We start from the raw sequence: 26,417 nt of genomic DNA, 5'->3' as shown, positions 1-26,417 counted from the left end.
GCTTGATCTCCGGACCCAGGTCAGGAACGTGCAGGAGGCAACGGATCGATGTCTCTCTCACATCAATGTCTCTCTCTCTCTCTCTCTCTCTCTCTCTCTCTCCTCTTTCTCTCTCTCTCCTGTTCCCCTCCCTTCCTCTCTCTCTTAAAAAAAAGATGGAAAATATTCTTGGGTGAGGATTAAACATTTTTTTTAAAAAATAATAAAATAGTACCAGAATTCATTTACATTATCCACCAATTCCTTGTCAAACCCCCAACGTCTCCATGTCACTGTAGTTCCTCTTCCTAGAACACCCTCCTTTTCCTAGAAGCTCCTCCTAACTCCTCTGTAGTCACACCGCCTGCTCACCCCTGCATATACGGAGTCTAGCTGTGCCTGGCCCGAAATAGGAGCTCTACAGATCATTTCTGAAGACAATCGAGTTTAACAGTCTATTTTCCCCACTGCATTTCCATTGCCCCCAAATCATCCGTATCTATTAGCATGCTGATTTTTCCAATGACCACCTAAAGCCCCTTATTACATACGAATTCACTAAAACACTCCCCCTCCTTCAAAACCCCAGTTCCCCTAGAATCACCCCGGCTCCCCTTATCTCGAGCCGATGCCTCCATCACACTCTCTAAGGCGCTTATTTTCCCATTATTCTGATGCCTCTCCTGTTATCACTAATCCCAGCGGTTCTCAACCTTCCTAATGCCGCGACCCTTTAATACAGCTCCTCATGTTGTGGTGACCCCCCAACCATAAAATCATTTTCGTTGCTACTTCATCACTGTAATGTTGCTACTGTTATGAATCGTCATGTAAATATCTGATCTGCAGGATGTATTTTCATGGTGACAAACTGAACATAATGAAAGCATAGTGAGTAATCACAAAAACAGTATGTAATTCTTTATGTGTTTTCCGATGGTCTTAGGCGACCCCTATGAAAGGGTTGTTCGACCCCCAAAGGGGTCGCGACCCACAGGTTGAGAACCGCTGACTAATCCCTTTGCTCCCACCCCGCCTCCTTTGGCTCTAAGGTTACCATGGCAACGTCCACCTTTGGCTTCCTCTCCATCCTCCTGCATTAATCCTCTTTGGTTCCGAGCCCGGCCCGTCACCATGGAGACCGGAGCGGTCCCCTCTGCTCCCCTCATGCGGCCCTTGAACCAGACCCCTCCCACCGGCTGAGTCGAGGGGCCCTGCAATGCTCGGCGAGCAAAGGATTCACGTTCCTCTGTCCCTGACCCCATCCTTAGCGCCCCCACAAGTACTCAAGAGCCAGGGGACAGCTGATTGTACTGCGCAGGCGCACAGCTTGGAAGGTGCTGGCGGCGCTTAGCCTGCTGGGAGTTGTAGTTTTCAGGTACACGTCGCCAATGGGCTGGGGTTTATTGAAACGGAATCTCCTGGCAGGCTCCGTTGTCACCATAGCAATATGAAGCACGATGAAGCGCTAGCTCTACTAGCCAGCCTGCCATTTATAGACTTTCATCTTTCTAACCCAGTGCTGACTTGGGGAGATGCTGGAAAACAACATAGAGCTTATATTTTGGTGGGGGCAGATTGACTATTAAAAATGGGGAACACAGATCATTGGAAAACAGGGTATGTTAATAGGTAATTGAGAGCCTTTTGGGGAAGCGGAAGGCTAGAACACTGGTACACACACTCATTCATCTATCCTCAGACGCGTACTATTATTATCCCCAAACTGTAACGAAGACAGAATGAGCAACCACATGTCACATAGCAAGTAAGTACCAGAGCTGGGATTTAACTGAGATAGTTTGGCTTTAGCCTCTGCATGCTTACGCACTGCTAAACTGGTCAATAGCGACATGGTATAATCTCAGGAAGTGCTAAGGTTGTAAAGAATAATGTTGAGACCGGCCCATGTGGCTCAGTGGTTGAGTGTTGATCCATGAACCAGAAGCTCACAGTTCTATTCCCGGTCAGGGCACATGCCTAGGTTGTGGGCTTGATCCCCAGTGGTGAGCATGCAGGCGGCAGCCGATCAATAATTCTCTCTCATCACTGATGTTTCTCTCTCTCTCCCTCTCTGAAATCAATAAAAACGTATCTATAATAATAGAAGCATAATATGCTGATTAGATAGGACGTCCTTCCGGATGACCTTCCGGACGAAGCTGAGGCTGCGAGGGAAGCCAGGGTCCTGGGTGCCAGCAGCCAGAGGAAGGCCTACTGTTGCACGAATTTCATGCATTGGGCCTTTAGTATGTATGTGTGTATGTATACACACACACACATCTACACTAATAAAAGACAAAGATGCTAATTGACTATACCTTTGCTATGCCCATCAGCCAATCAGAAGAGTATGCAAATTAACCCAACAAAGATGGCAGTTAAATTTGCATACTGCAGGTGGGGCGGGCAGCGTGAGACGCCGTCCGCAGGGTCCGGGCCCCAGATTGGGACAGGGGAGGCGGGGCAGGCAGCGCCAGACGCTGCCCGCGGGATCCAGGCCTCTGATCTGTGACCCAGGGAGACTGCGAGAGGGCACAGGCCAGGCTGAGAGACCCCCCCGAGTGCACAAATTTTTGTGCACTGGGCCTCTAGTGTGTATATATATATATAATATATATATATATATATATATATATATATTTATATTTATATTTATATGTGTAGATATACACACATACAGTGGGGCCTTGCCTTATGAGTGTCCCGACTAATGAGTTTTTCAAGATACGAGCCGTCTCTCGGGCGATTTTTTGCTTTGAGTTGCGAGCTAAAATTCGGGTTATGAGCCAGCTTCAGATACCCCACCGCTAGTTGGTGCAGCGAGCGTCACAGTGAACGCCACAACATCAGCCTAGCATCAGGTGTCTCACTCGTTCCCTGTTGATTTGACATACGAGTCATTTGAGTTACGAGCTCCATCATGGAACAAATTAAACTCGTAAGTCACGGCCCCACTGTATATAATGTGGAGAAAGAATGGAGTGACTTTATTTTTTTATTTTATTTACTTATTTTTTTGGGTGACTCGCTCCTTAGATGAACTGTTCAGGGATGGAGGTGACCTTAGGAGGCGACACTGAGGAGAGGCCTGAAGGGATTGAGCTGAGCACGTGGATCAGGTAGAGGTACAGGAAGCCTAAGCTGCCGTGAGAGGGATTCATTTTGGCCCCCTGGCGCCACCGGTCCCCCACAGGCCCACTGAAAGAACGCAGGGATGCTGGACCACCTCAATTTCCCTCCCCCAGAAGGCAAGAACTCAGCGTGGAAACCAAAATAATGCTGTTTTATTCCAATCTTGAAGCACAATAGCCCCGATGGCTCCCCTCCCCCACCGGAGGCCCCCAGGCCATCCCCAAAGACCCTCTGCGCTCCCTCTTGTTCCTGCTTCTGGGAATGACCAACCAGAAGGCGAAGGGATCCAAGCCTCCAGTCCTTGGGGAAAGGACTCAGACCACCCCGCTCTTGTCTTCTCTCCCACACTTTTCCTGTGCTGGGTCTCCCTGTGTTCTCCCCTCGCCTCCGCCTTGTCTCCCCTTCCCGGCCCCTCCTCCTGCCTCCCTGGGCTCCTTCCTGTTTCTTCTCCATTTCCGCCTCCTTTCCTGCGCTCTCTCCCCCATTTCTATCTCCTTGTTGGCTTTGCTTCCCTTACTGCTCCTCCATCTGTCCTCCTTCTCCCTTGCCTTGCCCGTCTCCCGCTGTGCTGCGTGGACTTGCCCAGTCTGCTCCTGCCAGGCTGTCCCCGGAGCCTGGCGTCCTCCCCTCCCTCGGTTGTCCTTCCTTCCTTCTGCCCCGGCCTGACCCTGTCTGTGCCTGTATTCCCTCAGAATCCACCCTGGCCACCGCCTTCCTCGCCTGTGGCTCCAGGACCTTGGAGAGCACTGACCACGTTCCCGCGGACCCAGGAGGTGGCCAGAGGGGCTGGGGCGGCCTCCTTGGCCTCGGCCTTGTTATCTTTGGGATAAAAGAATGCCCTCCGGCCCTCGCAGGGAGGGTGGCGGGCAGGGGCTGAGGGTCAGGACTCTGGGGCTCTCCCCCAGCAGTCCCTGAGCAGGTCCACGTGGAATAAGGCTGCGCCCGTGAGGAGGCGCGCCGCGAAGAGGTGGCGGCAGGGCAGATGCCGGGCGGCGTGGATGGAGCAGCTGCAGCGCGTCAGGGCGCCGTCCAGGAAGAAGTCGGAGGTGCCGTCCTTCAGGGCAAAGCCGGCTCCAGTCACGTGGAAACCCCGGGTTCCGTGCTGCCTGGCAAAGGACAGCTCCTCCGCCACCAGGTCCGCCAGCTCCGGCCCGCAGGCCGCTCGGAACTTGGCCAGCGGCTCCCAGTCCACCTCCTTCTCTCTTGAAGGGCAGCGAGGTCTCTTTGGTTCCCTGGGGCCTTCGCCTTCACTTCCTTCCTGGAGTCTGTCCCCTGGCCATTCAGGATCACCCTCAAACACAGTGCCCGTGGGGGTGCCGCCCGCGACTCCATTCCCCAGCCCTAGACACCCCCCTCCTGCGTCCAGACACTCCCTTCCTTGCCCTCCCCGGTTCTGGGGACCCCCAGACCGAGCCCCCCCTCCCTCTCCGTCCTCCAGGCCTGTCACCCTCGTGTCCCCTAGCTGGACCAGAACCACGTCCTCCAGGTCCCTTCTCCTTTTGACCCCCGACCTCACTCCTCTCTCTTCTCTAACTTCCGGCCCTCTCCTCTCCTGTCCCCAATGGGGCGCCCTTTGGTCTCTGTTCTCAGGGACCGGCTCCGGGGGCTTCTCCAAATGGACCCCCCTCCAGTGCCTGACCTCCACCCTCCCTCCCTTCTCCGCTTCCACCCGGAGCCCCTTCTGGTCTCTGGGTTTCAGTCCAGAGACCTTTGCATCAGGCGCCTGCGCGCCCCTGCGGCTGCTGCTGCCTCCTTCCAGGCCCCTGGCCCTGGCGCAATCCAACTGGCTCCTCCCGTCCGCGGTCTGCAGAAGTCGAATCCGTCGGTCCTCCAACTGCGCCATCCTCCAGGCGTACCCTTCCAAGGTCCTCAGCCCCTGGTCCTCCGCGGGGGCCCCCCTCCAGACATACCCTTCCAGCCCCCAGTCCTGCTCACCCTCCAGCTGGGCCCCCCTCCAGCCTCTGTGCTCGCTCTCCAGCTGGGACCTTCTCCAGACGCTCCCCTCGAGTCCCCTCACCTTCTGGTTCTCCAGCTGCACCCCTCTCCAGTACCGGACTTGCACGCCTCGCTCCTTCTCCCTTTCGGACTGAGCCTCGCGCCGGTCTCTGGTCTCCAGTTCCCTGGCCCACTCCTCTAACGGGGCGCCTCTCCAAAGACTCCCTTCAGGGGGGGCCCCTCCCCAGTCTCCGTTCTCCCGGCCCTTGGCCCTCTCATTCTCGACCTGGGCTCCCCTCCACCGCTCGCCCTCCAGCCAAGGCCCCCCGCCGTCGAGCGCCACCTCTCCGGACCCGTCGGCCCACTGCATGGCCACCAGGTCGCGGAGGCACTGCGCCATGCTGCGCGAGGGGCTGAGACGGCGCAGCAGGCGCCGGCGGTGGCCGCGCACCAGGGCGCACGCGTCCAGACCGCGGGCCGCCTCGAAGGCGCGGAAGCGCACCCACATGTCGCGGCGGGACGCCCAGTTGCGCTCGAAATAGTCGACGAAGGCGGCGGGGCCGTGGGCGCGCAGCTCCACCAGCGCTTCGGCGTAGGCGGCCGGCGACGGGGCGCCCACCAGGCGGCACAGGCGGGGCCACAGGCCGGGGTCCTCGCGGCCGGCGCCGCCCAGCTCCTGCGCCTTGCTGAACAGCGTCTCCAGGCCCTGCGCGCGGCAGATCTGCACGCGCGCGCCCGGCAGCAGCTGGCGCACGGCGGGCAGCTGCGCGGTCACCTCGGGCCCCGCCGTCAGGCAGCGCACGCGGCCCTTCACGTCGGGCACGCTCTGCAGCAGCGAGGCCAGCGCGAAGCGCAGCAGGCTCGGCGTGCCCGGGCGCGCCACGCAGCAGGCGGCCTGGCGTGCGCGCCCCGCGCCGTCCACGCACAGCACCGCCAGCAGGTCCAGGGCGCCCTGCAGTCCCGGCAGCCGGTCCACCAGGAGCAGGCGCGGGAAGCGCCGCAGCAGCGCCCGCGTGCGCGATGTCAGGAAGAACACGGTCTCCACCACCGCCTGGTTCTCCATGAACACCAGCTTCACCTGAGGGCGGGGCGGGGAGGCGGGGAAGGGGGTCAGGGTCGGCCGGGCTTGCCACGCCCAGCTCCCTTACCGCCGCTTCCCCGGCTGGGGGATTGGGAAATCCAATTCTTCGCGTGGGCATGCAGTTCTGATTTTGACCGGCAGGAGGCAGTGCAGGGCAATGGTTAAGAATGTGGGCCCTGCCGAAGCCGGTTTGGCTCAGTGGATAGAGCGTCCGGCCTGCGGACTGAAGAGTCCCGGGTTCGATTCCGGTCAAGGGCATGTGCCTGGGTTGCGGGCACATCCCCAGTGGGGGATGTGCAGGAGGCAGCTGATCGATGTGTCTCTCTCATCGATGTTTCTGACTATCTCCCTTCCTCTCTGTAAAAAAATCAATAAAATATATTAAAAAAAAAAAAAAAAAGAATGTGGGCCCTGGAGGCCAAGCGCCTGGGTTTGCGACCCTGGCGCCACCGTCTGACAGCTGCGTGACGTTTGCACACTAGACAGCCCCTCCGAGTTTCCGAGTTTCCGTTTCCCCCGCGGGAAACAAGCCAGCCACCCCTTCTTGCGCCGAGAGGCAGCCTAAGGCAGCGGTTCTCCAGGTGTGGGCCCTGGCCCAGCAGCACCCGCGTCACCTGTCAGGGTCCGGGCAGAAATGCATATTCTCAAGCCCGCCCCCCTCCACGTGCTAAGTCAGAAACTCTGGGGGCGCGGCCTAGCAACCTACCGTGACAAGCCTGGAAGGAGATTCCCACGCTGGCTCAAGCGTGAGAGCCACTGGTCTGGTAAAGCCCATAGACCATGGAGCCAGACTGCCGAGGTTCGAGTCTGGGCCTCACCACTTTCCAACCTTGTCACGGAACCTGTGCCTCAGTTTCCTCCTTAACCTCCTTCCCCCAGTTCCCCTTTCTGGGAACCGAACATTCATTCCCTCGTGCACAGAGAGGCAGATCCGGGAGTGCCTCTCGAGTCTGCTGCCCCGGCTGAGATGCTGGAGACCTAACCTGTGTGGCTTCCGGCAACTGCCCCGACCTCCATCTCATTTGTGAAATGGTGATGATGAGGGCATCTCTGTGATGCGAAGGCTGAAATCAATGAAAGCATTTAGCATGCTGCCTGGCACAAATAATATTACTGTTATTCAACAATACCCACTCAAAAAGTAAGTGTTCTCAAAGCATTTGTTTTCACTATAATTATATAGTAACTAGAGGCCCGGTGCACGGATTTGTGCACCAGTGGAGTTCCTTGGTCTGTCCTGCGGGGACTGGGCCGAAATTGGCTCTCTGATATCCCCTGAGGCAGTGGTTCTCAACCTTCTGGTCCTTTAAATACAGTTCCTCATGTGGTGACCCCCAACCATAAAATTATTTTCGTTGCTACTTCATAACTGTAATGTTGCTACTGTTATGAATTGTAATGTAAATATCTGATATGCAGCATGATTTTAGGCCAGTGGTCGGCAAACATGCGGCTCTTTGGCCCCTTGAGTGTGGCTCTTCCACAAAATACCACAGTGTGATTGAAACTTCGTGGCCCATGCACAGAAGCCGGTATTTTGTGGAAGAGCCACACTCAAGGGGCCAAAGAGCCGCATGTGGCTCGTGAGCCGCAGTTTGCCAACCACTGTCTTAGGCAATCCCTGTGAAAGGGTCGTTCGACCACCAAAGGGGTCGCGACCCACAGGTTGAGAACCGCTGCCCTGACGGGTCCTGGATTGCGAGAGGGCGTTTCTCAGGTGATGCACCCTAGAATCGGGCTCCCTCCTCTCTGGTTCCAGGTGTGTTACCTGAGAACCGCAGCTGCCAAGTCACCGCAGCTCGGTAGCTCCTGCATTGAGCATCTGCCGCCTGGTGGTCATTGAATGTCATCGCTACTGGTCAGATTGTCACTTAGGCTTTTATATATAGAGATTATATAGTAAAGACCACGTCCCCTTAATGGTCTTCTCTAACTGTCTTGCTGAGCAAACACTCTGGCTCTCTCACTCCTCCTGGCCATGGCACTGACCCCCCTGAAGCATGTCACCTCTTTATTGGCTGATTTGCTTACTGCCCGTTTGCCCTGCCTAAGATGTGAGCCCCACAAGGATTTGGTGCATTTCAGACACCTGGCCCAGAGCGAGGGCTCAACACATCCTGCCTGTGCGCACACCAGTGCGTGGGTGTGCAATGACGTCCAGGGCCCACGTGTCGGGAGTGGAGGTCAGGGTACACAGTGTTTGACTCCTGGCTTTGCCTCTTAGTAGCTCTGAGTCCTTGGGCAAGTGACTTCCCTTGCATTTTAGCCTGTTTCCTTGTCTGCAAAATGGAAATAATAAAGCCTGTTGAACAGGGTCCTGGTGCAGATAAAATGAGACCATCTGTGTCCAAAGTTTGGAAGGCTGGCAGGAATCAAATCCCAGCTATTACTACTGTCTTGCTCGAGCTCTCAGCAGCCCTCAGCTGGTGGCCCTGCCTCCTTCCTGGAACACAGGTGGCTCTTGGCTTCCGTCACCCTGAAGAGGCCTGGCGTTCCTCCTTCCCCCCAGGTACAGTGGGACCTTGACTTACGAGTGTCCCGACTAAGGAGTTTTTTGAGATACCAGCTGTCTCTCGGCCGATTTTTTGCACTGAGTTGATAGAGTAATTTGAGTTAACGAGCTCCTTAACGAGCTCAGTCTCGGAACGAATTAAACTCGCAAGTCAAGGCCCCACTGTATCTCCTCTGCCGGCTCTTCCCCTGCTCCACGTCTAAGTGCCGCAGAGCCCTGGCCCTCTCCTCTCTCCCTGCTCCAGGCTCTGCAAGGGGATCTCACCCAGTCACAGCCGTCATCGCCTCGAAGCTGACAGCTCCAGTTCTGGATCTCCAGGTTCCAGACCTACCTACTTAACAGCCTCTGCACCAACATGGCTGTCAGGACAGCTTGCGTGACCTTTGAGACTAGTGCCCCAAAGCCCTCAAGTTGCCTCTCACTCTTCCAACCTGCCCCTCCCTGGTCAGCCCCATGTCCATCGAGGGCTCCACCGTCCACTCCATAGCTCAGGCCCAGACGGTCAGGGCTGATTCTTGGTTTCCCTCTTTCTCCACCCTCTGCGTGCAATCCATCCCTGAGTCTTAGAAGCGACCTTCAGAATGAGTCCAGAATCTGACGGCTTTCCCGAGCCCTATGGCGACCACCATCTCTCACCTGGGTTTTATAGCTGCCCCCTCACTGGGCTGCCTGTCTCCATCCAAATATCCCTCTGATCCCCACATGGGTACCTGAGGGGCATTTTCAAAACTCCCATCAGGCCCTAACCGGTTTGGCTCAGTGGATAGAGCATCGGCCTGCGGACTCAAGGGTCCCGGGTTCAATTCCGGCCAAGGGCATGTACCTTGGTTGCGGGCACATCCCCTGTAGGGGGTGTGCAGGAGGCAGCTGATCGATGTTTCTGTCTCATCGATGTTTCTAACTCTCTATCCCTCTCCCTTCCTCTCTGTAAAAAATCAACAAAATACATTTAAAAACAAAGAAAGAGGCTACACACAGAGAGAACATTTCCGTGTGACTACAGAGCAGGAGGAAGTGCCCAGAGGCAGACAGGGCTCAGGGAAACGGCCCTCGGCAAGCCTGTGGCTGTCACTTGCTTGGCAGGCTGGAGCCTCTCTTAGGCAGGTCATGTGACTTGCCCTGGCCCACAGAGCGCGACTAGAAGCCTTAGCAGCCCCTCCTGACAGATATGGTAGGTATGTGTGACGGTCCCCATCTTCCTGAACCGGCGCCACCGCCAGGGTGTTCTTACGGCTCTGTGATACCTCCAGAATCGGGCCACAGCGCTCCCATCTGCCCTGCGGGCTCAGGCCTATCTTTCCTCCGTGCATGGAAGAAAAGCACAGCCAGGGGGACAGGCCAGTTTTCCTTCCTTCTTCTCTTCCCTCCTTCCTTCCTGGCTTCCCGTCATGCCCACCCCAGCCCTGAAGTTGGGTCAAAGCAGCGGAGAGATTCCTCGGAGGCCCAGCATTCTCGCTGTCCCTCCAGCACAAGGGCTTGCTCCTGCCTCTGACCCTGTGCCTTGGCTGGTCCCTCTGCCTGGAACTCACTTCCCTCGTGATAAAACTCAGCACCCGCCCTAGCTGGTGTGGCTCAGTGGGTAGAGCGTCAGCCTGGGGACTGAAGGGCCCTGGGTTCGATTCCAGTCAAGGGCACATGCCTGGGTTGTGGGCTCTATCCCCAGTGGGGGGTGTGCAGGAGGCAGCCGATCCATGATTCTCTCTCATCATGGATGTTTCTCTCTCTCTCTCTCCGTCTCCCTTCCTCTCTGAAATCAATAAAAATATATTTTAAAAAATAAATAAAATTAAAAACAAAACTCAGCACCCTCTCATCTAATGCTTGATCTGGGTGCTGGGTACAGGGGTGTTTTCACTTCGTGAACACGTGGCACACTGTGTATTTATCGTTCATGCATTTCCTGTACGTGTCGTTCACTTTTACAAATGTGGGTGTGGGTGTCGTCTCAGACACACAGGTCAGGGCACTGGGGGGAATCCATCACAGAAGGGGTGTTTCCACGAGAGTGGACACCAGAGGCCACCCCACTCAGCACTTTCCACCCGCTATTTTATTTATTTATTTATTTTTAATTAACTCTTTTTTTTTTTTTTTAATATATTCCACTGATCCTCCACAGAGAGGAAGGGAGAGGGATAGAGAGCTAGAAACATCGACGAGAGAGAAACATCGATCAGCTGCCTCCTGCACACCTCCCCACTGGGGATGTGCCCGCAACCAAGGTACATGCCCCTGACCGGAATCGAACCTGGGACCCTTGAGTCCGCAGGCTGATGCTCTATCCGCTGAGCCAAACCGGTGAGGGCTTTAATTAACTTTTTAAAAAATATATCTTTATTGATTTCAGAGAGGAAGGGGACGGGAGACAGAGATAGAAACATCAATGATGAGAGAGAATCATGGATTGGCTGCCTCCCACAAGTCCCCTCATGGGGATCGAGCCTGCAACCCAGGCCCCGCAACCCGGGCATGTGCCCTTGACTGGAATCGAGCCCGGGACCCTTCAGTCCGCAGGCTGACGCTCTATCCACTGAGCCAGACCAGCCAGGGCCCATCCACTATTTTTAAAATAGTGCCTCCCATCACCTTGAATCCTCCTCTTCCTCGCGCCCACCCCTACTGACCTGATGTCATATCTGGATGCGTGTGTCTAGTGTTGGTTTCTCCCTGTGACTGCGAGCTGGTGTTAGCAGTCACTTCTGCGAGTGATGGCCAGCAGCCAGCAGCGGCCATCTGCATTGCAGGTAGTTATAATGAAATAAAATCTAAATCCCAGTTCCTCGGTCCCACTGGCCACGTTCAAGGGCTCCATAGCTAACCGTAGCCAGGGCTTCCCTGCCGGGCAGAGGCCGTTTCCATCACGGCAGGAAGTTGGACTGGGTGGTGCTGGCGCTGCACTAGAGGGCGCCTCTGAGGGCAGGGACCACGTGTGTCTTCTCCGCTGCTGCACCCCCAATGCCACCAGAAGTAGTTATTGAATGAATGGGCAAAGGAATGAATGAATGAATGAATGAAGGAGTGAATGGATGAGTGCGAGGGTGAGTGAATGCATCCCCCCCCCCCCCCACCTGCCTCTCCCGAGACCGCACCTTGGCCTCAGGGTCCTTGTGGAAGAGCCCCTGGAGCACGCGCAGGGCGTCGATGACGCTGTGGTCGCGGTCCTTGCAGTAGGAGAGCAGGCGGTGCACGTCGGCCAGGACCAGAAACTGCTTGGAGATCTTGTTGGTGGTGCGCACCGGCAGGCAGGTGTTGGCCAGCAGGCGGCCGGGGCGGAAGTAGTAGGCGAACTCGATGGGGCAGGCCGGGTGCGAGTGGGTCAGCCGGCACTCCGTCACCACCAGGCGGTCCCGCAGCGGGCTCAGCTTGACGATGATGAAGGCCGGGCAGCCCGCCTCGTGGTGCCTGCGGAGGAACACACGGCCACCGCCCGCACTGTCACCCTCTGCCCTCTGCTTCCCTCCCTCTCCTTCTCATCGTTATTTTTAAAAAGAATGGGCCCTGACTGGTGTGGCTCAGTGGATAGAGCGTCGGCCTGCGGACCGAAGGGTCCCAGGTTCGATTCCAGTCAAGGGCATGTACCTGGGTTGTGGGCACATCCCCAGTAGGGGGTGTGCAGGAGGCAGCTGATCCATGTTTCTCTCTCATCGATGTTTCTAACTCTCTATCCCTCTCCCTTCCTCTCTGTAAAAAATCAATGAAATATATTTTTTTAAAAAAAAGTAAGAATGGTTTCAAGCATAGGGTACAGTAGAGGGCCTTAGGCATACGCCGGGTGCACGACTTCGGGCAAGTCACTTCTGCCATTTTCCGAGGGAGGAAACTGACGCCCAGAAAAGGTGAGTCGCAGCCTCAATGCCATCGGCTAATCAGCAGCAGAGCCATGGTCTGCACCCAGAAGTCTGCGCTCTCCATGCCTCCTGTAACAGCTATCATTTACCCAGCCGCCCCGAGTTCCTGCGCATAGTGTGACGGGAACCTCCCAACAGCCCCACGCGGTAGGCACGGTGATAGCCCCATTTCACAGATGAGGAAACCGAGGCCTGGGCATGTGAAGTCTGTTGCCCAAGACACCCACCCAGGAAGTGGGAGGAGGCCAAAGATGGGGGGAAGGCTTATTTCTAGAGATGAGTGGGGGTGTATCCCGCCTGGGGCTCCATCTGCATAGAGACCCCATCCTGGGGCACCTGGCTCAAGCGGCCGGAGTCTGTGTTCTAGGGACTCTACTCTTGTCTGTGGCTCCTCAACCGGGGTCTCAAACTCATGCACCTACGGGGCCCAGGCAGGCAAAGCAAGGAAGCGGCAGTGCCAAGCATGAGCAGCAGGGAGTGGGGGGGTCTGGGGCAAACCTGAGTGCCGGTGCCCGATGCCCGTCTAACTGGGGTGGCATCTGCCACGCGGGAACGTGGGCTCCGCCTCTCCCTGTGCTTCACGCGGAGCCAGAAACTAAGCTTCTATGGGGAACGTTCCCAGTTTAAAATTGGGGCCAATTGAGATACTCTTTGCCATCTGGGCGTGTTTCTTTCTCTCTCTCTTTAAAATGTATCTTTATTGATTTCAGGAAGGAAAGAGAGATAGAAATATCAATGATGAGAGAGAATCATTGAATGGCTGCCTCTTGCACGTCCCCCACTGGGGATCAAGCCCGCAACCCAGGCATGTGCCCTTGACCGGAATCGAACCTGGGACCCTTCAGTCCACAGGCTGACGCTCTAGCCACTGAGCCAAACAAGTTAGGGCCTGGGTGTGTTTCTTAGCTCTCTTGGATTTCTCCCTTGCCCTACCCTAACAAGATAGTTGGAGGGAGTTACAAGTGGGTTTGTTCACACAACGTCCATCTTCCTGCTCAGTCTGAAGTTCCAGACAGGCAGGGAATTGGTCCGTCTTGCTCAAATAACCACCTCCCCACCTCATCCCCCCGCCCAGTGAAATATCCCAGCCCCCAGCCCGGGGCCTGGCCCTGCATTTACTGAATGCATGGATTCTTTTCTCTGTCCTGTGGCTTTCTCTGCAGCTCTGTCTCTGATCTCCTTGTATGAGCACAAAACCTGGCTTTCACCTGTTTTTCTGGCTCTGTCTGGTATCTCTGGCTCCAAGCCTCCACGTTTCCGGAATTTGTCGAGTCTTTTTTTTCTTCTTCTGTCTCTTGGGCATCTATCCTAAGGTCTGTAAGTAGAGCCCGTCCCGTCTCTCACTGTGCGTGACTTTGTCCCTCCAGCTCCATCTCTCTCTCTCTCTCTCTCTCTCTCTCTCTCTCTCTCTCTCTCTCCAAGCTTCCCTTCTCGACCCTCTCAGCCTCTCTACAAGGTATATTTAGCTGTTTTAGTTGGCATCTCTCTCTCCCAATCTCTGGGTGTGGGGCTCTGTGCTTAGCCCTCCCCCTCACTTCCCTCCCCCTCTAGCACGCAGCAGGGTGGCGGCTGAGCTCACTTACCCCATGGCGGGCCGGCTGGGAGCACGCACATCCTTGCACACCAGCCGCACGTAGCTGTACTTGAGCACGTCGATGAGCGTGTACAGGGGGGGCAGCCTGGCCCAGTGGCAGCGGGTCAGGTGCATGGAGCTCTGGATGAAGAAGAGTGCCAGCCGCTGCTGGCACCAGGCATCGAAGAAGCGGCTGAACTCAGCCCAGGAGAAGAAGGCCCGTTCCAGCAGCTCCTGCTCCTCCCGCTCCTCCTGCCCCACCGCCAGGCCCCGCGGGCGCTCCATCCTGGGGCACCTGAGTCAAAGGTGGGAGGACGTGTGCCTAAGGCCGCAGACCCACCCCCACCGGAGGCATCCTACTCCCTGAACTTTAGACCTGCCTCTTCCGTGCTGGTGCCTCTATGCAGGTGGGGGGTGGGGGGGATAGAACCCCATTCATCTCTAGAAATAACCTCCACCCCATCCTTGGCCTCCTCCCACCTCCTACACTATCCACGGACGGCTGGAGCCTGTCATCCTGGCCCCTCATGCTGCGTAGACGGGACCCCAGGTGCAGTCGGGGTCCCTCGCCCAGAATAGGACTCTTAAGCTCGGTGGCGGACACTTCCTCAAGCAGGTTCCCAACTTCCAGCTAAGACCCCCCCTGCCCCCCATGTGCTCCTACATGTGGCAGTGCCCCCATTCGCATGGAACTCTCCCCTCCCGCGTCTCCGCGTGGCTGTAAGCTGTGCCACACCCCTGCAAAGGTGTCCCACCTCCAGATGTGCTCCCACATCCAGATGTGCTCCCACATCCCGCCGCGGACCCCTGCCCCGGGTCATATTCTCAAACACCTGCAGCTGCTGGCCCTTCCCCAGGCGCAGCTCCTAGGAGTCGCCTCGCCCCGCGGTGGCCCCTGTTGCCTGGAAATACTTGCACGTCCAGATGTCCTCCCCACAGACAGCAAGTCCTCACTCCTCACGGGCGTGTACCCCACTCCCTGTGGCCAATCTCAGGAGTGTCACTAGTATTCGTCTGTGTCCCCCTCCTGCCCAGTCGCGCTCCCCCCACCCCCACCCCCACCCCTGTCCCGCTGGGGCCGCCTCCTTTCATCCACAGGTATCATCCTCCAGGGGTGCGTGATGGTCCGAGACATGGCCCCTGGTCCCGATGCGCTCCATCACTCCGATGCTCCAGCGTCCAGCTGCGCGACCCCCGCCCCCTGCAGCCCCTCCCCGCCCCGCCCGCCGTCGCCCGCCGTCCCACCCAGTGGTACCTCCTCCCTCCCCCAGATGTGCACCCTTCCCGCCCCTCCCCACTCACCTACCCGCCCCGGAGCGGCGTCCACCTCCCACAATGCCCCGCGCCAAGGCCCTTGCTCCCGGGATGCCCCGCGCGGCCTCCGGCCTCTCTTCCCGCCGTGCCTCGCGCAGCGGCTTTTCCCCAAGTCTCCCTCTTTCCCCGTCGGTCACTCCGGGGACCCGCAGGCACACCCGCCGGTCCCGACCGAGGAAAGGCGCGGGCCTTCTCCCAGCGTGCTCTGCGGGAGGGCTCGCCCCTCTTCACCCCTCCCCTAACAGCCTCCCGCCCTGGAGACTACAACTCCCAGCATCCACCGAGCGGCGGCGGCGCGGACGTCGCCCTGGCCCCGCCCCTCAGCCCGGCCCCACCCCCGGCCGCCGAGGTCTGCGCGCGAATTCCGTGGCGCGAATTTGGGAGCGCAGTCGAGTATTCGGGGGTTCCCGGTGTGACGCCCAGTGCTGCGGCGCGCGGGGCCAGCGCGAGGCAAGTGGGGCGCGCTCGCGGGGACTGAGGGGCGCCCGGGGCCCGCGGCTTTGCGGGGACTGCCGGCTCCAGCGGCCCGGAGCGCGGTGAGGAGAGGAGCGCGCCGGCAGCGCGTCCGCCGGAGGGAGAGGGCTGGGTGAGAGGTAGACGCGCGGCTGGAGCCACTTGGACGAAGAGGGTTTCGTGCGAGGTTTGGAGGGACCGGCCACCTGGATGGGGGCACAGTCAGGAAATGGCTAAGTGGACTGGGGCGCCGAAAATTGGAGGGGCCGGGGGAGGCGGGCCACCTGGGAGGCGGGGCCACCAAGGAGGCGGGGCCACCCGGGGCGGGGCCACCAAGGAGGCGGGGTCACAGGGGAGGCGGGGCCACCTGGGGCGGGGCCATCTGGGGGAAATGGGAAAAGTTCCATAGTGAGGGGGGGGTGAAGGGGGGCCGGGAAAAGTTGGAGGCGGGGCCAGCTGTCAGGGGCGGGCCAGGGAGAGGTCAGCGGTGAGGCCTTGGTCTAGGCACGGGGAGTGGTCTGGCCTCGGTTACCTGTGAGGGGGCGGGGCCAAGGGGAGGGCTGTGAAGGCTGGACAGGGAGGAGGAGGCCTGGGTCTGGGAAGGGGTGGGGCCGTAAGGAGGTTTTGGGGGATGGGGCCACAGGGAGTGGGGTACATGCCGGTGAGGAATGAAGACTTGCTGTCTGTGGGGAGGACATCTGGGTATGGAAGTATTTCCAGGAAACGGACCACCGCTGGGCGAGGCGACTCCTAGGGGCTGCACCTGGGGAAGGGCCAGCAGCTGCAGGCGTATGAGAATATGACCGGCACTTCTCACTGGCAGATGATTCTGGTCCGGAAAAGGGGGAGTTTCTTCTCGAGGGGGAAATGCATGTTTCTGATCTTGTGGATTTTTTCTTCTTTCTGCAAGTGGGAGGTTTATGGCCCTGGCCCGTTAGGTTCAGTGGATAGGGCATCAGCCTGCGGACTGAAGGGTCCCGGGTTTGAGTCCCGTTGAGAGCAGGTACCTGGTTTGCGGGCTTGATCCCCAGTTGGGGAGGAGGGGGTTGCAGGAGGCAGCTGATCAATGATTCTCTCTCATCTTAGATGTTCCTATCTCTCCCTTTCTTTCTGAAATCAATAAAAATATATTTTTTAAAAGAAGGAGGTTTATGAGTTTTGATATCTGCACAAGCAGTCTTCTCACCAAGTATTTGGATTTCTGTTCCAGAACAGCAGACAGGAGAAGAGGAGGAGGAGCGGGGAAGGGACACTTTTGCCGCCATCATGCAGCGAAGCATCATGTAAGGAAACCTCGTCCCCCTTCTCGCCTTAAACTCTCCGAGTCTCTGCTTGTCTCTGCAACTCTGCCTTTTCTTAGAAAAACTCAGGCTGGCATTTTCCAGAAGCTGATCAGTACGGGAAACGGGGAGTGAGTTAACGAACATGTTAGGTGCAGGGTTCGGAAAGCCTAACCGGTGGTGCTCAGGCCGCGGCAGTTTCGCCTTCCACATCTGGCAGTGTCTGCAAATGTTTGTGGTTGTCACAGCTGGGTGAGAGGGCTAAAGGCCAGGCTGCTAAACATCCTGATGCAACAGAGAATGGTCTGGCCTGCCACGCAGGCATGCCGAGGTGGGGAAGCCCTGTCCCAAGGCAGGGCTCAGGGAAAGCAGAAAGGGGATCACCTGGCTGTGTCGTTGGAACCTTCTGCAGTCAACAGTTGGATCTAGTTGCCAAAGCTTTGCCCCTGGGAATCCGTCTCTCCATGTGTCAGCTCTGCTTGCCCTCAGGTTGCGTCGTGTTGGCAGGCCCTCTTCCTCGGGCTCTGGCACCAGAGGGTTAGCAGTCCCAGTGGGAAGAGGCTGCCCCCTCCCAGCTGTTCCAACAGTGTCTAGGCTCCTGTTTCCATTGGCCCAGCTTAGGCCCCATGCTGGTCCCTGATCTGGCCACAGGGATGCAGGGCTCTGATTGGCCGGGCCTTGGGGCATGTGCCCGCCCCAGTCATGGGTGAAAAGACAGGCCTATATGCAAATCTCAGGTACTGAGAGAATTGGGGGAAGAGGCCTCCCAAGAGAAAAGTGGAGGGCTGTTACCAGGCGCTAGGCAGACCCAGACCTCACATCCACCACACAGACCTGGGAGAGGGTGGCTCAGACAGATCTCAGGCTGGATTTTTCCCACGTGATGAGGAATCTGGGGCGAATCTGTCCTTTGCTTATACTAAGTGCTTAGTTAATACTTGTTGATTGACAATGGGGATGTGGCATGTCAGGTGGAGTTAGGGCAGAAAAATAAGCAGAGGGCTGCCTCCTCATCGGGGCTTCAGTTTCCTTATCAGAAGGGGGTTGTTTGGAATCTCCTGTTACAGGCGAGGCTGGGAACTGGTGTCGGAAGCTGTAGAGGACGTCCTGTATCGGGGGAGTTATTGGTGCTGTTTTCATTCCCGTTCTTCCCCCTCCTGTGCTCCTCCAGGTCGTTTTTCCACCCCACGAAAGAGGGCAAAGCAAAGAAGCCGGAGGAGACACCCAGCAGCGCCAGAGAGGCCGAGCCCCCTCCAAAGCACGTAACGGGCCTGGGATGTGGTGAATTTGTTCCTTTGTCAGTCAGGACTGTTGGCTGCAAGTGTTAGAAACTCGGCTCAGACTATCTCAGGATCTCAAAGGGAATTTTTGACTTCAGTAACTGGAAGTCCAAAGGGAATGTCCAGCTTCAGGCACAGCTGTATCCAGGGCCTCAGAGCTGTCTTCAGGGCTCTGTTTCATGTCTCGAGAGCAGCGGTCGCCAACCTTTCAGCCCTCATGGACCACCGATTTGGAGCAGCGGTTGCCAACCGGTGGTCTGGACCACTGTGAGGTCCGAAAGGTTGGCGACCGCTGCTCTAGGGCAGACTGTTTAAGAGGAGAGAAGCTGGCCACTGGCCTCATTTTGATGCCAGCTTACCGAATTCAGTGATTTTCAACCTTTTTCATTTCATGGCTCACATAAACTCATTGCTAAAATTCTGCAGCACACCAGAAAGGGTATTTTTTGCTGAACTTACAATTTTAATTCATTCACAATTGATGGCTATTGTGCTTTTTTGAGAATTTAAGGGAAGAAAGGTCAGTGTCCCTTGTGCTGCGCCAGCACGGCTAAGGGTGAACCCAAGTGGGGGCGACGAACGGCTTAGAAAAGACGGACAAGAGAATGAAAGCTGGGTCTTGGCGGGACGCTGTCCTCTCGGGTGGAGAGAGACAGCGCCAGCGCCCACAAGCCGTGTATTTTATAGCAGATGCCATGAGGCAAAGTAAGGGCGTGATCAAGATGTTTACAACATTTTTGTGGGTTTCAGTCCTACTCAACTCCATGCACCTGAACTCTGTCAAGCCCACATCACTCAGGCACGTGGGGCCACGTGTTCGGACCATAGGTTCAAGCTTACCGCTATAGCTGTTGGCTATAATTGTGCTGGGCGGGCTCTGCCTTCCAAGCTGGGACTTGCACGTGCCCTCTCCTCAGTCCAAGGCTTGAACCTGTCCAAAACCCTGGAGCCGCACCCCACAGCCCCTGATGAGTCAGGTGCTGCATGTTTTAAAAATTCTTGCAGCACATCAGTGTGCCTTTCGTGGCACACTGGTTGATAATTGCTGATCTAAGAAGAGAGCAGTGGTCTCTCCTCCAGCATCTACTGCACAAGTTCGTGGGAAGGCCCTGCTTGGGTCACATGATTACCCCAATCGGCTTTCCCAAACATGGACTCAGTCTAGATTTCGTTCATGTCCCCAATTTGGGACCCCGGGCAAGTAACTTTACTTCATGTGTCCCAGTTCCTGGCGTGTAACAGGGAATCTTAATCTCTGTTAGGCTTTCTGTGTGGGTTCAATGAATTAACGGATGTACAATGTGTAGAATAGTACCCAGTTCATATACTTACAGGCTCAGTAAGTAGCAATAATCAAGTAATATTCTTTTTCAACACTTGATTTTCAGATCTGCCCCTGTTGTGTATACATAGCTATATATCTTATACTAGAGGCCCGGTGCATGGATTTGTGCACATTGAAAGGAAATTAATTATAAGAAATATTTTAGAGGCCGGGGAGGGACCGAGGGAGATTGGCCGGCTGGGGAGGGACTGTGGGAGGGCTCTAGGGTGTGTCCGCCCAGTCTCACCCAGTCCTGATCTGCAGACTTCAGCAGCAAGCTAACCTACCGGTCAGAGCGTCTGCCCCAGGGTGGTCAGTGAGCATCATAGTGACTGGTCGAAAAGTCGGACGGTCAGACACAGCATATTAGGCTTTTATTATATAGGATAATAAAAGCCTAATATGCTAAGTGTCTGGTCTGGTTGGCCATTCAACCAATCGAAGTGTAATATGCTAATGATATGCTAAGGCTGCTCAACCGCTCGCTATGATGTGCACTGACCACCAGGGGGCAGAGAGTCGACTGGTCTAGCATGGATACCCTAATGTGGAATTATACAAGGTGATTGTTAATATGTCAACTCAGAGAAGTAGGTAAACATTTGAAGTCTTTCTAATCACTTTCCAGAGGAACTACTTTTACAAGTTTGAGGTATATCCTTTCTTCTGTGCCTATAAACATATGTGCACCTACCAGAGTTATTAACACATAATAGGTGCTCAATAAATATTTGTTGAGTGTTTCCCATACTTACATATTGCACATATTGCACAGCAGGACTGTCATGTTGGTTGCTAATCTAGCCCAAGTAGCTGGCACATGCCTGATACATACCAGATGCTCAGTAATATACACCCTTATTTTTAAATAGCAAAAGCTGGGTTATTATATATGCAAGTTGCAGGTACATATTGGCAAACAGATATTTTTTACACTCATGGACTCATACTATACATATTCATTTTTTCAAGAACTATCTATTGAGTATCTTCTACGTGTCAGGCACTGTCTGGATTCTGGGCTCCTCTCGTGGTGTTGATCACCTGCTTTTTTCCTCACGAGAATGTCTTTTAAAGCCCTCCCGTGATGCTTTGTATAAACCCACTTTATTCTTTTTGAGGGTCCATACAATGAGTGTGCCATCTCTGAACTAGGGAGATGTCTCCATTCATCATCCAGACCGTGGGCTCTGGGAACGCAGACACCTGTAGGAATCAGCCTTGTTCTCATACCGTAAGCGACCTCCCCACTGCTCTGTGTTTGATGGTCTGTGCCCGTGCTCTGCACCAGGCCGGGCGCTCCTCAGAGCCAGTGTGGGGGCGCAGGGGGCTGCATAGGCTGGTAGGCAGCTCTATGCTAGTAGGTTGCCTTGAGGCCCAGGTTCCCTCCTTGCCCACCCCCCAGCCCAGCCATGCCCTCGTGAGCATTATCAAAGCAGGCCAGCGAGTTCAAGTTCCAGGGCTAAGGCAAGGTGAGGGCAAGTTGCTTGTCAGTCATGGCCACTTACCTTCTATTGGTCAGAACTTACCAGGTGACCATGCGTAGCAGCAGAGGAGGCTGGGAAGTGTAGTCCCTAGTCGAGTGGCTATGTGCCCAGCTACAACTCAGGGGCTTGTATGACTAAAGGAAAGAGGGTTTTCAAATGGCTGTTGAGGCCAGTCTCTGCCCTCAGTAGGGACTCCACTTGTTCTCAGATTCACCCATCACAGGGTGGGCACATAGGAGGCCTCCAGAGATCCATGACGGGTAGAGGGATAATTCAGAGTATATGCCTAGGCCTGGCTGGGTGGCTCAGTTGGTTAGAGCGTCATCCCAAAACACCAGGGTTGCTGGTTTGATCCCTGGTCAGGGCACATGCCAGAAGCATAATAAGTGGAGCAACAAATTGATGTTTCTCTCTCTCTCTCTAAAATTAATAATTAAAAAAGAGTATATGCTTAGGAGGCCCCTAGATGTTCATTGATGGTTGAAAGGAAAGGAAGGAGGCAGACATGGTGAAGGAGCTGGAGTGTTTGTCTGGCCCACTCTGCCAGCCAGAACACCCCCATTTCCCCCCCTTCTAGGGTGGCGCTGAAGGAGCGGAACAGGGTGGTGCCTGAGAGCGACTCTCCGGTGAAGAGGTCGGGCAGGAAGACGGCCCGGGTCCTGTGCAGCGAAGGGGAGGAGGAGGAGGACGATGAAGCCATCACGTCCCCCAAAGGCCAGGTAGGTCCCTGTCCACTTTTACGGGGAGCAGCCCTCATTCCCATTAGCCTTCGGAACCGAGTGCAGCAGTTGCTCAAGGGGGCCCTGGAGACATGCCCCAGGACGGGGAGGGGTTCGTGGTTGTGCCCTGGAGCAGGCGGGCAGGCAGGTCTCCACGGTCCTAAGTCCGCCTCAGTCGTGGGACCTGGGGCAGGCCCCCCGACCTTGGTGCGCCTCACCTGTGACATGCAGCTCATGGTGGTGCCTGCCTCTCAGGGTGGCTGTGAAGAGGATGGGCGTCAGCTCACATACGGATCTGAGAATAACGCCTAGAAAATGTCCATTGGTGGTTGAAAGGGAAGGAAGGGCCCAAAGATATGTAGTCTCTCCCGTTATCACAGCTTGTCGTCTACTCTACACTTTGGCTCATTTCCTTCCCGTTGAAAAGTAATTTAATGCCTGCCCTGACCGGTGTGCTCAGTGGTTAGAGCATCAGCCCGCGCACCGAAGGGGTCTCAGGTTCAATTCCTGGTCAAGGGTACGTGCCTGCGTTGCAGGTTTGATCCCCTGCCCTGGTCGGGGCATGTGCAGGAGGCAACCAATTGATGTATCTCTCTCACATCCATGTTTCTCTCTCTTTCTTTTTCCCCCTTCCTCCCTCATGGGGCGCGGCTGCAGTGTTTTGGCTAGGATCAAGCCTTGGACTAATGAAAGGACAGGGTCCTCTCACTGCCACGTGCAAGTCCCAGCTGGAGGGCAGGGCCCTCCCAGCACAATCATAGCCAACGGCTGTGGTTGTAAGCTTGAACCTATGGTCCAAACACGTGGCCCCACGTGCCTTGTGGTAGAGTTCAGGTGCATATAGTTGAGTAGGGTTGAAATTCACTAGAATGCTGTAAACAACGTGATCACGCCCCTACTTTGCCTCGTGGCATCTGCTATAAAATAAAGACACGGCTTGTGGGCGCTGGCGCTGTCTCCTCATCAGGGAGCAGCGTCCCACCTAGATCCAGCTATTATTCTGTCTGTCTTTCCTTAATCCTTTCGCCCCCCCCGCCCCCCCTCAGTTCACCTTTGGCCGCAACACTCCCTTCATTCCACTCTCTAAAAATCAATGGAAAAATACCCTCGGATGAGGATTAACAACAACAGAATCACATAAACGCATTATGTCGCGGTTCTGGAGGTTGGGGGCCCGACGCGCGTCTCACAGGGCTAAAGTCAGGGTATCGGCAGGGCTGCATTTCTGGGATACGAGGAGAGACTCATCTCCCTGCCCTTTCCAGCTTCTAACGGCCGCCTTCTCTCTCTGTGCAAACGTAGCAACGCTGCCCTTCTGTAATCACGTCTCTCTCTCCTGCTCCCTCTTGTACTTTCTGGCTCCTGTGATTGCATTGGGCCCAGCGGATGATCCAGGATCCTGTCCTTCTCTCAGGGTCGCTGGTTAACAGCCTTACTTGCCCCTGCAGCCTGGATTGCCCTTTGTGGTGCCTCCAAACACTCAGATCCCAGCGATTCGGACAGGGACCTCGTTAGGAGCTCGGACTTGGCCCCGAGGCTGCGAGGCCGCTGAGGAAGGGCTTGAGCAGGAGAGGGAAGAGGTGGCCTTGGCTCCTGGGCTCCCGTGGGGCCTGTGGGGAGCTGTGGAGCTGACATTCAGACCTTTGTGGTGCAGATGCTGGCTGGTGGGTGCCTGGCCTCTGGGTTTGGAGGAGCCGCCTTGGGGCCTGGGGCTCAGACCTTTGAGGAAGGGGCACTGGGCAGAGGCTGCCGGTCTCCGTGGGGCACCAGGCAGCAGGCCCTGCAAGTGTTGGAAGAACTGGAAGTTGGATCCCCGGGCACCTTGTGCTGACATTCCTGACACAGAGCAGGAAAGGGGTGGCAGAGTCCCAGCATCACACGGGGGAGCGGATGGGAGCTGAGGGGCAGTCGCTTAATCCCTGGCACAGGGCCCTGTATGAAGATGAGTTAGTAGTTGAAACCAAGACACAAATAACAGAGGCTTTCATTTTTTTATTTTTTATTGATTTTTTACAGAGAGGAAGGGAGAGAGATAGAGAGTTAGAAACATCGATGAGAGAGAAACATCGATCAGCTGCCTCCTGGACATCTCCTACTGGGGATGTGCCCGCAACCCAGGTACATGCCCTTGACCGGAATTGAACCTGGGACCTTTCAGTCTGCAGGCCGATGCTCTATCCACTGAGCCAAACCGGTTTCGGCAAGACACAAATAACAGAGGCTTAAGCAAGGTAGGGCTCTCGCTCTCAGCACAGAAGTCCCGGATTGGCGTGGGAGTCTCTGAGTCTGGGGGGCTCTTGTCCAAGGGAATATCCACGCTGGGAAGAGGGCACTTCCCTTTCCACTGATGAATGCTGTTGGGACCGAGGGAAGCGTGCGTTAGTTCCCCTTACCTTGCATTGTGTAGAACTGAGGGGCATGGCCACACTAGCCGCAAGGGAGGCTGGGAAGTGTAGTCTTTAGTTGGGCCACCACATGCCTACCTAAACATCAAAGATTTTGTCTCTTTAGAAAAAAGAGTTGTTATTGGTGTCCAGGAGAATCTGGGACCATGAACTCTACATGGAGGGTGGAGTGAGGGCCCCCGTGAGAGGGGCCGCGGCCTGAGCTGGGGCTGGGACTGTGGCATGGAGAGGAGGAGTGGGGAGAGCAGCTTCAGTGTTGGGACAGGTTCAAGCCTCAGACTAATGAGAGGGCACGGTCCTCTCATGGCCACGTGCAAGTCCCAGCTTGGAGGGCAGAGCCCTCCCAGCACAATTAGAGCCAACAGCTATACCTGTAAGCTTGAACCTATGGTCCGAACACGTGGCCCCACGTGCCTGAGTGCTGTGGGCTTGATAGAGTTCAGGTGCATGTAATTGAGTAGGGTCGAAACCCACGAGAATGTTGTAAACATCTTGACCACACCCTTACTTAGCCTCGTGGAAACTGGCTATAAAATAAAGACACGGCTTGTAGTCTGAGGCGCTGTCTCTCTCCACCCGAGAGGGCAGCGTCCCACCGAGACCCAGCTTTCTTCTCTTGTCTGTCTTATCTAATCCTTCACCGCCCCCTCTCAGGGTCACTGAACTTGGCTAAGCTGGTGGGGCACATGAGGTGCCCAATGTGGGGCTGAGTATGCCATGGCCATGCCCGCCCGCCACAGGGGAGAGACACAGAGTCCCTCTGCTTGGGAAATGAGATAGCTCGGCGCTCTCTCTCCTCCCCCCACCCCCCACTCTGTAATTGCTCTTTCTTTCTTCTTCCAGAAGCCTGCCCCCAGCTCTCCACAAGTCTCCCCTCCCGCTCCTGTCACGTCCCCTGAGAGCAGCCCTTCCCTCTCCGGCCCCTCTCCGGCAGCGACCATCTCCCCGTCAGGGATCCCGAAGCGGCTCACAGGTAAGGACACACGGCTCTGCCCTTTCGGTTGCTTGTCCTTGTCCCCACTTGGATTTCAGCGCCAGGCAACCGTCCTCATGACAGCTCTGAGCTTGGCCTTGTGGTTAAGAGCACAGCTCCACCATCCACCGGCTGTGTGACTGGGCAAACGGCCTCATTCACCTGTTTTTGTCCCTCTTTTCAGTGTAGATACTAGAAGATTTACGATGATTGTGTGGCTCGCATGTATTTTCATTGGATGATGTGGTATAAGGAATAATAGCGGTGACGCGGGCTGTGGGAGCGCAGAACTGAGCCCGCCCATAGGAGGCGACCCGGAAGATGGGTTAGGGTTCGCTGTGCTGGGAAAGGGCGATGGGAAGTGTTGCAGCCGAGAACAGCACGTGCAGAGGCCAAGAGGCAGAACAGCCTGGTGTGTTTGGGGCGGCCATACGCTTCAGCGTTTCTGGAGAATACAGTGCTATTTGGAGAGCGGGGAGAGTCTGAGGACGAGTGGGGAGAGGTGAGCTGAGGAGGAGAGTGGGGGCTGGCTCCCGGAGGGCCCTGCACGTGAGGCTAGGGAGCCGGGCTTTAGCCTGCGGTGCTGGGGAGCCCTGGGGGCGCTGCGAGCTGACGGCTGGTCAGGCCTGCGGGAGAGGTGGTCCTAATAACATAACTGAGTGGCTCGGGTGTGTCAGGGATTCATTTTAGAGGAAGTGACATCTGAGCTTTGTCCCAAAGGGCTGGGCCACGAGCTCAACACCACGTGCAAAAGCCCAGAGGTGACTGCGGAGTATTTGGGAATGACAGCCATTCAGAGATGCTGGTAAAGAAAGTGGATTGTGTGGCGTGGGAGTTAGGGGGTCAGGCGGAGAGAAGTTAGGGAGGATGGGAGGACAGAGTGGACACTAAAAGGCTGTCCCGGAGTGGGGGCGGGGAATGTGGGAAGCTTTCGAGCAGGGCAGGGACAGTTCCCGCCACAGCCGCTGAAGGTCCCTCTGGGGTCATGGGAAGAATCCGAGACCAGGGAGAAGGTGAGAATTGATGAGAATCATTACAGCTGCCTTTTCTTCGCCATGTGATCTCAGCTTGGCATCTTCTAGAAACAGGCTCTGAAACTCTGTGACAAGGATTCAGTGC

At 56.1% G+C, this 26,417-nt stretch overlaps 2 protein-coding genes across 3 annotated transcripts in view; one reads left to right on the top strand and one right to left on the bottom strand.

Annotated features, from left to right (window-relative positions):
* Positions 1-3,253: 3,253 nt before the first annotated feature.
* Positions 3,254-15,384, bottom strand: ZSWIM9 (zinc finger SWIM-type containing 9). Its single transcript, XM_081107665.1, has 4 exons — positions 15,370-15,384; positions 14,074-14,358; positions 11,732-12,044; positions 3,254-6,127 (listed from the first exon to the last, which is right to left on the bottom strand). The coding sequence occupies exons 2-4, from the start codon at positions 14,346-14,348 to the stop codon at positions 3,995-3,997; spliced, it is 2,721 nt and encodes a 906-aa protein (XP_080963791.1). The 5' UTR covers positions 14,349-14,358; positions 15,370-15,384; the 3' UTR covers positions 3,254-3,994.
* Positions 15,385-17,046: 1,662 nt separating this feature from the next.
* Positions 17,047-26,417, top strand: part of LIG1 (DNA ligase 1) — a 33,470-nt gene continuing 24,099 nt past the window's right edge. Inside the window, exons 1-4 of one of the 2 annotated variants that reach the window (XM_081107662.1) lie at positions 17,047-17,113; positions 18,282-18,368; positions 21,779-21,920; positions 25,169-25,298. In XM_081107662.1, coding sequence (XP_080963788.1) covers positions 17,097-17,113; positions 18,282-18,368; positions 21,779-21,920; positions 25,169-25,298 — 376 coding nt within the window. In that variant the 5' untranslated portion in view covers positions 17,047-17,096. The remainder of the gene's footprint in view (positions 17,114-18,281; positions 18,369-21,778; positions 21,921-25,168; positions 25,299-26,417) is intronic. The other variant, XM_081107663.1, reaches the window with a different exon arrangement.

This window comes from Myotis nattereri (genome assembly GCF_964212035.1).
Source record: "Myotis nattereri genome assembly, chromosome: 15".
Lineage (NCBI taxonomy): Eukaryota > Metazoa > Chordata > Mammalia > Chiroptera > Vespertilionidae > Myotis > Myotis nattereri.
The sequence above is the reverse complement of the archived record's forward strand: the minus strand, read 5'-3'. Positions and strand labels throughout refer to the sequence as shown.